The following is a 12,554-nucleotide window of genomic DNA, read 5'->3' on the forward strand; positions in this document are numbered from 1 at the left end:
AGCTCCTCCTATGACAGAAGATATTTGTGCGGAAGCAGCATGGATACCCTTATAGACACTTAAATCAAATTCTGTCAAGCTGTGTACACTGGCCAGCGTGCGTCTCCTTACCGCAGTTTCTGGATATTTGAGGCAATTCCAGAGAGGCGATAAATGCCGTCCACCACGCCGTGCTTCTCGATGAACTCGGTGCAGCTCTTGAGAACCTGGGGCACTGTCAAAAGAGAAAGACAACAGCATGTCATCTCTTTCACTCAATATTTGCCCAGTCCACCTACAGGGTCAAGAACAAGATGGCTTTTGGTTTCTGAAGTGTGAGGTCAGGATGGAGCTCGTGAGCTTTATTGACTAGAAGCTGAGTGTGAGTAACTGACTTTCTTGTGCTTTCTGATGTAAAAGCAGTTTGGGAGCTGAAGGTGGAAATATCTGAACATTGTTAAGTGGACACAAATACATATAGAAATATATACTCAACTGTTTCAAAAATATAGTATTTTATATGTAGTGCTGCGGGGTGGTCTTTAACCTTTTTTTCTGTTTCAAGGCAATTTTATGGATGAAGCACAGAGTGAGATAACATGTCTGCATGTGAGGCAGCTTCAAAGCATCAAGCCAGTGATTGTGTGTTAGAGACGGACAGACCAAAAAAGAAAAACCTCAGAAAAACACGGAGCTTCTTCATTCTCCTTGAGCAGCCATGAATCATAGAGACATGTTATTTATCTGAGCGTGTGTGTGTGTGTGTGTGTGTGTGTGTGTGTGTGTGTGTGTGTGTGTATGGGAGATAAGGACCGTGTATATGTGTCGAAGGAGGTTCCCAGGCCTCCCACAGCTCACACATCATTCAGAGGATGACAGAGAGTGGGACACTAGCCGAAGCAGCTGTTCCGACAAATTCCACACATAGCCAAAGAGAAAACAAGATTTGAGGAAAGTCGTTGGCATCCTCCAGCAGAGAGGACGACTGAGAGGGTGGATAAATCCTCTTCAAGTTCGTCACATGGGAAGATTTTATGAGGTTGTCTTATCTCAGAGATGCACTGTGTGCTTGAATGTGTAGTAAGTGTTTGACACACAACTAGAATGTAATGCAATGTCACCACAACAACAGGAAAATCCTTAGTTTTAGCATGTTGGGTGACTAATGCGGCTAATGGTACCATAAGCTTTAATCTTATGTCCACAGGTCAGAGCTTTGTGGAAAATCGTAAAGTTGAGCAACAATCAGAAATGGTGGAAACTTTACGACTGATAAACAAGGACTGGATGAGTTACTGTGTTTTCATGTAACCTGTTGTGATTCAGTGCTACCTAAACTCAGCTGGTGTTTACATCTTTTCTCGGGAAAGCTATTGGAATGAGTATAACATGACTGAAACTCAGACTGTTAAGACCTTATGTTAACAAGTAGTCAGTTCAGAGGCATTCCCAAGCTGCCGCTACGCATCACTGAAATACAGTTAGTGAGTCATTTTCACTGAAAGTTAACAACTGATGGAGCAGGTATGACAAGTTGTGTTGTTAATAGTTTCTTAAACTCTGTTGTTAAAACATAGCCTCAAATTTCAATGTGTGAAATAATGTGCTAAAAGTGGGCAGACCGACAAATAAACTAAGTAAATAAATAAATGCCTGGAAAAGTACTCAAAGGTCAAGCAGAAGACCTCTGATGATATGAAATGGAATAATCTCATGCGTGTGATTAGCCATAGGACCTATTTAGCTAAATGGATAGGATAGCTTTACTTTTAGCATGTAGTAACTGCAAGTTTTCTATGTACAGGAATACAATAGAGGACACACAGAATGCAGCTTTAATTGATTAACTACAGCTGAATTTTACAGACTTCACTTTTGTCTAATTGCTCTGCAAGTATCCTGAAACACTACTCTGAAATGTCAAATTCTTTTGTACTTTTGGATATTTCTTTTCAATATGGTGAATTAACAAAACTGGCACTTTCTCTCCCAGTTACCACAAGCATTTCAGATCACAGTAGGTCAAGGAATGACTCTATTTCATAGAGCCGAAGCTTTTTCTTCTTACTTTTTTTAAAGGTCTCGACTTTATGAAAAGACGTCTAGTTTCTGTTCAAATTAGAAAAAAGTTGAATATGTACTGAAACTTCTTTGTTGATTATAATTTTTATAACTTATTTGAAGATTATTTTCAACATATGGAGAAAATTAATGGACAATTTAGACACATTTCTTGAAATCCTTTACAAACATTACGGCATTAAAGTGTTAAATGTGGGTTGATTCCTCATGAGCTATCGATCTTTATCACGTGTTTCTTCACTCCTTAAGATCAGTTTCATCTTTAAGTAAAAAAATAATAAGAAACAAATAAAAAATAACAACTTGACCCAGAAAAGTGTGACAGAGTGCCTTATCTCTCATGTCAAGGCACAAGGCATCGAGGTCAAGGATTCAGTCCTTCATCCATAAATTTGTGACATTACACAAACACTGATCCATCCAAATGTACAGGATGCACTGTGATTACTGTGAGCTAATGCGCCAGGAAGACGGGAACCTTTCATGTCCACACACAGAACATGATACAGTAACATGAGCAAATGGGGTTTTAAACTGGTGTCAACATGAACAAAAATTACATTACTGATCAAGGCCCAAAAGCAGAGTAGCCTCATTAAATTGGTCAGAGCTGATGTTACACGGTAATCATGACACCATTATCCCCTACTCTGTCAGAGACCATCACATCAACTCACCTGCCAGACACCAGGCTGCCGAGTGCTCAGAAAAATCAATGTAGCTGTAGCAGATAATTGCATGTATAGACTTTACCCCAACAGACATCTTAATTACAGTCAGATCGCACTGCAGAGTCGAGGTTTACATGCAGCAAGAGGTGAATATTTGCTTTCAGATGGCACATTGTGACTGTCAACTGAAAACCATTAGCTCATGTGTCACGGGGACTATTTCTTATTTGGGCACAGCCACTTTAATTAAGTCTTAATATAGTGTGAGGCTGCCGGTCAGTCTCCAGGAACTCACTGCACCAACTGAGAAATAGTCCTATCCCTCTGTAAAACTTTGTTTTCTTTTTGATCTCATTAAACAAATGGGATTTAACGTGATGAGTTAGTGTGCTCCACAGACATTTATACAGTTTGACAGAGTCAGGTTAGCTGTTTCCCCCACTTCCAGTCTTTCTGCTTAGCTAAGCTAACCAGCTGCTGGCTGTAGCTTCATATTAGTGATATCAAGCTTCTCATGCAACTTTCTGCAAGAAGGCAAATTATTGCAATAAGCGCAATGTTACAGTTATTAGTAAAGCATCTGGAAAAAGTTGTACAGTAGTGAGTATGACATTATTTGAATTAGTGTTCAGAATACAAATCAGGAGGAATTTATCAACTTATTAACAAGTGAATCTTTGAAGTAAGTTACAAACAGAATGAAAGAAAATTAGATAACGCGTAAATAGAACCAGGCAATATTACAGTTATGTAATCAAGGTATCACAGGCCACACAACCCACATTACGCTGACAGACACAGAATGCTAACTGGACAGTGATGGTCATCATGGCTCTGCAAGGTGTGAGTGTTACTCACCATCATGTCCTGAGTTGAGGAGGTGCTCTCCCAGGTCACAGCCAAACACCCTCTCCCGGAGGATGCCCCTCTGCTTCAGCTTCTGCTTGGTGGGCCTGGACTTCATGAAGGAGCGCAAGAAGGTGATCAGCTTTCCGTGCTTCTTAGACACTGAGGAGTCAAGGAGGGCAGGACACATCTTAGATTCCTCTTACAACTGTTTACTACTCCACAGTAATCTCTGTCTTGAGACTGGTTGAGATTGAAGAGAGAGTGAAACCCCAGCCAAGCTGCTCAGAGTTGTCCCATTGTGTATTTCAGCTTTATTCTAATGCAAACCCCTCTTTTATGCATGTGTGGTTTCCTTCAAGCGAAAGCTTCGTTCTTAAATACCACCTCCCAGGCAACTACAAAGGAATCCTGCACATCCAATACCAGTATCCTCCGCACCCCTTCAAAACAAGACAAAAAAAGGAGCAGACCTTCTCAAAAACCCAGCCTGCAATAATCAGATACGATGTCTGGGAAAGGTCGTAAGCTCCTTAAACTACACACCAGTTGTTTTCTCTGCTTTGGAGAGATGTGGAAAGGCTATCAAGTGAATCAAACAATGTGGATTTTTTGGAGGGAACAATGGTGCAGGCCTCTGCTGTAGACATTTGTTTAAAAAAAAAAAAAAATCTTCACTGAAAATCCCACACTGTCAGCCTCTACTGAGATGACAGTAGCAGAGTGTTTTTGTGCTCGGAGGTCAGTTTACTTGACCCAGCTGTGCAGATGAATTAAACTTGCTCATGAAAGCATCTTTTTTTTTTTTTTTTTTTTTTTTTAAACTGAGCAGTTGGTGCACTGTAAGCCAGCTATCAAACTTGGTGAAACAGACACAAAAATCTGAAAAACAAAAAAAGAAAAGCTCTAGTGCTAAAAGAGTTCAAATCCTAAGCTTTTCACTGACTGAAATAAGCAGGGTAGACAGTAAATAAAAGTAATTTGCATTGTGAAACTATTGAACCAGATCAAGAAGCACTGATTGCACCTTCCTCTGTTTTTCTTTATATTTTCACTGATTTGTAAAGCTTTTGACTAGAGCCAAAGTCATCACAGAGAATGAAACAATGATCCTCAACACTCATACTGACAGATGTCTGCCTTTAACTTCATCTCCATCTGAAGTTTACCTTTTTCCTCCTTGTCTCTCTTTGATCCTCTGTGGACACTTAGATTGCACTACCCATCGCACAGAGTTTGACTGACAACTCTTCATACTATTCTGTCTGTCCTAAAACTAGCAGACCAGCAAAAGAAGCTTGTGTGACACTGAAATCTGACACATTTAAACTGACAGCGCAGGCGGTCTCACTCAGGAAAAACAAAAAACATCCAGTACCATATCTATTGATGACTGCCTTCTTTCAGGAGCACATCTGGAACTTCACTAAATCTTTCACACTAACATCTCCTGAGTGGAAAAACTGCTGTGTCACATCAGTTTTGTATTTGTCTTCCAGGGTACATTCCTTTAACTGATTCTAAACACAGTCACGATTGCAGCCCTTCCATTTCTTTCATGTGTTTCGCAGACTTCGTATTTATGTTACCTGCTTGAGACGTTAGACTAGAATAAAAGCACAAGCTGAAATTTAAAGTAGAAATTCAATCAAATAAATGATTAATCTTTGGCGAAATACAGCTTCTGTTTGCCGTCTGCTGCCAGACTGAGCTCTGCTTCGCCTGCAAAACAACTGAAAGTAGGCCACTGCTTACCAAACTCAATCTGCAGAAACAAAATAAGCTGAGTTAAAGAAAGCTAAGTCTGCATTGTGCATTTGGAAGATAACATGATCGCAATTAAAGTGCCTCAGCAGCATCTTTAGTTGCTGCTCTTCAAGCCATGGTTTATCAGAAGTAATGACACTAGGATGACTATTTAGACACGTACACACTATCACGATGCACACATGTGCTGTTATGAATATGATCAGTAAAAGAAGCCGTGCAAACACAGCTGCTGTGTGAGACCTTCCTGCCCAGAGACCATTAGGTAAAGCCTAATGAGAGGCTGCCTGTGTTGCATGGTAAATAGACAATATGAAAGCCAACTGCACACAGCAGACTTAATTGACAGTCCGTCGAGTACCTTTAGAATGCAAACATGAAGACCAGAGTAAAACTAATGAGCTGATGGGAAGCAAAAGTTGCTTTGGAGCTCAATTAATTTAACAGTGTACTCAGGGACAATGTATGAGGAAGTGTTTCAGAAACACTGTGGCATTGACATTTACTATTCTTCATTTACATTTATTCCTTTACATCAAACACATAACAAAGATGAGAAAAAAAAGCGTTTGTGGGGCGAAAACAAGGATTAACATCCAGTTCACTGTGTAGAAGGGGTTCCTCCCAATGTGTTCTATGAATTAGCACTGAATACCGTTGGACAGATACAAGATGACATCTCTCCTCCTGGTAGACAAACCACATCTGAAACAAGGCAAGTCTGTTGTGAGGAATTTTTTAATAAAGACACAGGACACAATCGTCCCTGAATCTACAGCTGGTCTCTGTGCCTGCATCCAAAGAGCCACAATTCACCCATCAGGGAAAAATTCCTTCTGTGCTGCTGTACCCGCACACAAAACCGCTGAGGCAGCTTTGTTTACTTACTGTTGAGGCATCAAAAAGGGGTCTTCAGTGTCATGTGAGGGAGGATGAGGAAGGAGGGGGGCTGACTGTGCAACTGTGTTGGCAAACACTGACACATTGCTTTTATTGAGGAACCCAAACTGAGTGTAAGGCGTGAGGAAGAGGAGTGCAATGACAAGCATGACTCTCCAGAGGACAGACAGAGACTCCCATCTGCTTACTGTCAGAGCAGATGACAGCCTGAGGAACGAGGACGCTCAGCACTGGAGCTGCCTGTGACACACTCCCTGCTGAAACCCAGCTGGGTAAGTGGCTTTTAGTTTTAGGATAGTGGGACTGATAGAGGCTTAACAATCACTTTCTATGATGTTAATTACAAGATTTATCGCTTGGGGCACTTAAGGTGGCACTAAGGGGGTATTCCAGTGATTTAGTATTGCGAGCCGCATAATTTACAACTATGATAGTTGAAACAGCACTTTAATGCTGCTTCTTCAATTCTCACGCTAAGAATATTTTACGGTGGATGTCGGAAACTTTCAAGATGAACATTCCAAATTAAAAGCTCAAAGTCCTCCATGACTCGCAACGTCAAACAAACGATCAACGTGGCTGATCAAGAGAATCTCATCTTTCAAAGGTAAGTAGCATATGTATATTTGCAAAGTCAGCAAAAAAAAAAAAAAGAGGAAAATAAATGCCAGATCCCAAATCTGTCTTCTCTCAGTTTAGTCAGAATATTAGACACAGTAGCCTAACAAAGTACTGTTAACTTTTGGATAGCCTGTCATTTACTAAGCCTAAATAAGCCACTTTTTGTGGATGCTGACACACTGAATAATGTCAGTGTCTGCTCTTATGAAGCTGGGGTACATGAATTTCCAACTTCAGGAACTGTCCTACTTCAAATGTCTTAACATCCCAATTTTCCAATTAAATTTTGAATTTCAAATTTCTGTTGTCAGGAACATAGCATGAGTCACTGTTATGGAACCAACTCCAAAAAGACTGGATGTGGATATTTTCCATGACATACTCTTTCATTAGAGCCCCCCTGCCAGGTTAATGGCCACAGCTTCTTCACATCTTCAGTTTCAATTTCAGGCCTGCAATTGTAAATTTACAGCCTGCAACCCAAACTTTAGGCCGGGCTCACACTGCAAGAGTTTAGGGCTGATTTACCCTCATTTCATCCCTCCTGAGAAGGATGACAAATCTGGTCTTTGATCTCGGTCGACGCTCAACCCAGATTATTTGATAATGTGAGGAATTTACAGATCCAGTCTGAAACCTCCTGAACTGCTTGCAGACTTGTTGGGCTGCCCAGTTTGATATTTTCAAGTATAAATGTCATACCATGAACAACAGACTCTGTTTTCAAGCAACACTATATGTTTCAGCCATTGAGGCCAACGTTGGCGCCAGATAAACCGGTAGTTTAAATCTCTTCACTAGTTCTTGCTGAAGAACAGACAAACTGTGTTGACTGCAACTACTTTCTTATCCAGACTTATTAAGCCTTCTCTGCTTTTGTTTTTCCTGAGTGCAAAGTGTTATTAACATTACAAGTTATTGCACCACATTGTCCGTTTTGACAGCCCTGATTATTTCACACAACCAACAAGATGACAACGTGTAAAGTCAGTGGCATGACATTTTAACACGAACTACTGAGACAAAAAGGTATCTGTTAAATATTTCTGGACATCTGTAAAAATTCTGAACTCTGTTTTAACGTATGTCACTCCAGGAAGAGACTCAGATGTTTACAGACGGGGAAGTGAGAGGCAACAGCCCATTCATGGTTGTTGCATATAAAACAGCTAAAACCGAGATAAAATAAAACCCAGATAAGACAGAATTAAACATAGTGACAGGTTTCAGTGCCTGCCTTTAACTGACTGTATTTGTGACGAGGTTTTTACCCACTGCGAGGCTGGGCTCTGATCATCAGGGGCTGAGCAGAAGGGAGGCCAAACATTACACCAGGAACAATTACAGACGTAATGGCAAACATCATGATCTCTTTCCCCGCTCCAACCCAAAACCGACTGCCTCATTCCTTTCAATTAGCTGGGAGCTTTTTACATGACGCAGATTGGAGGAAAAGTCCAACTTCATAGCAACACAACAGAGTAACACTGCTCCCAAAAGTAGAGCAGTGACACCACAGAGCCAATCAGCAGACTCTAGCCTGAGATATTTGATACAAGAACTCTGCATGTCAGTGTTCCCTGAATACAAAACCAGCAGTAGGTGTGGCTGCAGCTCACTGGGACTTCACAATGCTCTCATCACAGCCTTTTCACTTCAACCAGCACCCCCTTGAGACTCAACAGCTATGCATTCCCATGTAGGCGGCGGGGCGGGAAATTCAAACGGCTCTCTCGTTCTCTGCTGCACTTTCACCAAGTCATTATGTTGATGGGCTCAAAGCATGGCATTTCTGGCTGCAGTCGAATTTACAAATACACAGAAAGCTTTTCCAAATGGACTGCATGTTGTCACACTAAAGCTGAGTCTCTCTGGAAGAAACATAAGTGTCTGTGAACATCGTCATTTTTCTAAATGAGCATTGCCCACCAACTTATTCAAACAGCCCACATCTAAAGACAAAATACTAAATCTTCCTGTATGTTTCTTTTGCCTAGAGTGATTCATCTTTTACAGAAACTTCATGAACTCACAAGCCAACACTATTAACAGTGTTGCTTTCTGATGGCCACCACTGACAGCAGGGCATTTGTCCATAGAGAGGCAACTGCTGCAGAAATAATGTTTGCATTGCTTATCAAACTAACAGAAGGGTGGAAGACACTGTGTTTACATCCATTAACCAGTCTCTTGTTGGTGTTTCTGCAAGGCTGTTCAGTATGTAAACAACAGAGCAGTGTCTGCCTATGAAAAGGCAGTCATGAGTGATAGTGACCTCTGTTTGCATAGAAGAGCCCAAGTGTGCAATGACAGCAGGAGAAAATGCCTTTTTTGTTACCATTTCTGGGAGGAAAGAGAGAACAGAGGGGGCGATATCAGCTGGGTCTTGTCTGTGCAGTCTCCCCCAGTAATTATGCCAAATGGCATAACAACACAAAAAAAGTTAGAAGCATCACTAGAAAAATACATTTTCAAACAAGTGGGCAGGAGCTATTCATATATTAAATTACAAAATTAAATATGAAAAGCAAACAAGCAAGCATACACTCACTGAACACTTTATTAGGAACAGCTGCGCAATCTCATGCAATCCAGTATAATAACTATAATACATTCTCAGGTTTTGTTGACTTACATTACTTTTAATGTACTGTAGTCTACTACACCATCACCGGAGCAACACCTCATAAAATGGGAATATTGCCTTTCTAACAAAGTGCAAAAAAACCTGAAAATGTAAGAGCTTCATTAAAGTAGAACTTAGGCTACCGTTCAAAAGTTTGGGGTCACCCAGGCAATTTCATGTTTTCCATGAAAACTCTCTCCATAAACTGTCTCAACAAGGATTCTGGTTGTGATCCATTTTATATTCTGTTAGTAAAGAATTTCCCATATTTATCTCCAAAACATAAAAAATGCCAGCCCAAATTATGACCTTACAGTTCCCAGTAGACCCATGTTGTGTTACTGAGCCAGAAACTAGAAGAACAACAAACTCACTGTGCACAATTGTGTCTGGAAATTTAGGCATTTGTAAATAACTGATACTAATTTAAGCACATTTTAGAATAGAATAGCTTTATTGTCATCATACATGGGGGCATGACGAAAAGATAAATAGCTGCCACTGGACGGTGCATTGATAACAAGCTAAATGAAATAATAACAATAGTAAAATCAAATGTACATATACTACCGTTCAAAAGTTTGGAGTCGCCCAGACAATTTCATGTTTTCCATAAAAACTCACACTTTTATTCATGTGCTAACATAATTGCACAAGGGTTTTCTAATCATCAATGAGCCTTTCAACACCATGAGCTAACACAATGTAGCATTAGAACACAGGAGTGATGGTTGCTGGAAATGTTCCTCTGTACCTCTATGTAGATATTCCATTAAAAATCAGCTGTTTCTAACTGGAATAGTCATTTACCACATTAACAATGTCTAGACTGTATTTCTGATTCATTTAATGTTATCTTCATTGAAAAAAAACTTTTCTTTCAAAAATAAGGACATTTTTAAGTGACCCTAAACTTTTGAAAGGCAGTGTTCATCATTGCTGCTGCATTGGACTGAGCTAGACTGTACATGTGTTCCTAATAAAGTGTTCTCTGAGGGCATATTCAAATTTCTCTGATGGAGGACTGAGCTGTCCTTACTGACTGGTACTGTCTATTCTCAGTATCTCATCTGCTCCTTTATTATACCTTAACGAATATTTAACCACATGACTGTAGATCCCATAAACTACATATTTCAAACAGTGTTTTTTTTTAAAACTGACATTAATCGGAAATGACACACTACCAGTCAAAAGTTTGGACACACATTCTTATTCAGTGGTTTTTATTTCATTATTTTATACATTGTAGATTAATACTGAAGACATCAAACCTATAAAAGAATACATATGGGATTATGTTGTAAACAAAAAAGTGTTAATCTTCAGTATTGATTTTCAATGTAGAAAATAATACGAATAAATAAAAAGCATTGAATGAGAAGGTGTGTCCAAACTTTTGACTGGTAGCGTACATTATACAGCAAAGGCTCGTAAACACGTGGAAAATGTGGAGTCACACGGGGAAGGAGCAATCATTTTCCATATTTCTACCATAATTCATCTCACATTCCGCATACGTCCACAAATTAGCGAAATCCGTGCGGCAGAAACAGACAACTTCACACGAACTCTAAGGCAGTTTCTTACCTCAGCTCCATAACGCTCGACCTGCCTTCAGGCTTTATGACTGGATTAGAAAAAAAAGGACAAAGTACAACTTCTCTTCTTCCTCCGCTAACTGAAAACCTGCGTAGAATTACGACTAAACTTCCGTGAAAGCAGCGAGCTATCTTTAGGTCAAGTAAAAGAAGTTTAAAGTTGAGACGGAGCGATAAAGCAGCGCCGCAGACTGAGCTCAGACTGTCCGCTGCTGCTCCGATCTGATTCTACTGCCACAGCCGTGCTGCATTCAAGGGCTCCAGGAAATATGGACATTACTAGTTGCTTAACCCTTACATGCGCTAGTGATTGGACCCTACACTCTTCAATAAGTGGGTCAAAAATTACCCATATAAAAATCTGTGTGCTTTTATGCCATTTTTGTCATCTGGGTTAAGAATAATATTTTTTATAATTATTTATATTGTATTTTTGTCCACACAAGAATGATTTCATGTTTGAAATATGTACATTTTTCACTTTTTACCAGATTTTGAACATCTTGATAACTGAAGAAGAATAATAATAGACAGACCAGCAATGGAAGAACATCAGCATCCATTTTGTAGATGTTTTTCCATTCTTTTCCTCCAGCTGTTGCTGTTGAGGAATAGCTGGAATATGAAATGATAAAAACTTTTCATTACAAAGATGTTACAAACAAAGAAAAAAAAACGACCTCACTGGGTCATTTTTGAGCCAGGTATGCATCTAAGAGTTAAATCTCTCTAAAACATTTTCAGGGGATGTGTTAACATTCAGACAAAGGTCACTTTTACATGAACGTTTCACACAGATCCATTCACATATACTGACCACAGTGACAGACAGCGCCACGTTTTTTTGTTATACAAACAAGAATGCAGAGTTCGCAACATTACTCAAAAAAGGGAGCAACGGATTTGGATGAAATTTTCAGGGAAGGTCAGAAATGACACAAGGACCAATTGATTAGATTTTGACAGTGACGCTTATAGTCTGGATCCACGGATCTGTTAAGGATTTCTGTATCATTGCGAGATAGCAGCACGGTGTCACTGTAACTATGACAAGTGAACGCTGGATCATCTGCCTGCTGATGATCACGATTGCGATCCTACTACAAGTCGACAGTTGCGGAACAAGAATTGTTTAAAGATTTCATCCGTGGGAAATGATACGACTGAGCAGCCTTGGCGGAGCGCTGCGCTCTCTGAGTGCTTTTCTTGTTTATGATTTTGACCAGCCGTCTCTTTTCCCACCTGTGAAGTTTTGTATGGAAATGTGGAAAAACTCTTTTCTAAATCACTTACACAAATCAACATATTCCTGCTTATATGTGCCTATTCGTTAGTGTGACGTGATGCAGACTTTCAGACTGTGCTGAAAGTGACATGTACATGTTACTAGGTCTGAGCCAGTAAGATTTCCAATAAAGACTTTTACAGAAAGTGAGCAGAGTGCTCATTCTGACATGAAGC

At 39.9% G+C, this 12,554-nt stretch overlaps 1 protein-coding gene across 7 annotated transcripts in view; it reads right to left on the reverse strand.

The window, feature by feature from the left end:
• The window catches only part of arhgap32b (Rho GTPase activating protein 32b), a 123,930-nt gene that overhangs the window by 12,313 nt on the left and 99,063 nt on the right, over positions 1–12,554 (reverse strand). For 6 of the 7 annotated variants that reach the window (XM_055017200.1, XM_055017199.1, XM_023273370.3 and 3 more), the window contains 2 exons: positions 3,591–3,740; positions 112–214 (listed from right to left, as the gene is read on the reverse strand). In XM_055017200.1, the coding sequence (XP_054873175.1) occupies positions 112–214; positions 3,591–3,740 (253 nt within the window). Of the gene's footprint in view, positions 1–111; positions 215–3,590; positions 3,741–11,082; positions 11,329–12,554 lie in introns of those variants that run through there. The other variant, XM_023273372.3, reaches the window with a different exon arrangement.

The sequence above is a fragment of the Amphiprion ocellaris genome, chromosome 14 (assembly GCF_022539595.1).
Source record: "Amphiprion ocellaris isolate individual 3 ecotype Okinawa chromosome 14, ASM2253959v1, whole genome shotgun sequence".
NCBI classification, from domain to species: domain Eukaryota; kingdom Metazoa; phylum Chordata; class Actinopteri; family Pomacentridae; genus Amphiprion; species Amphiprion ocellaris.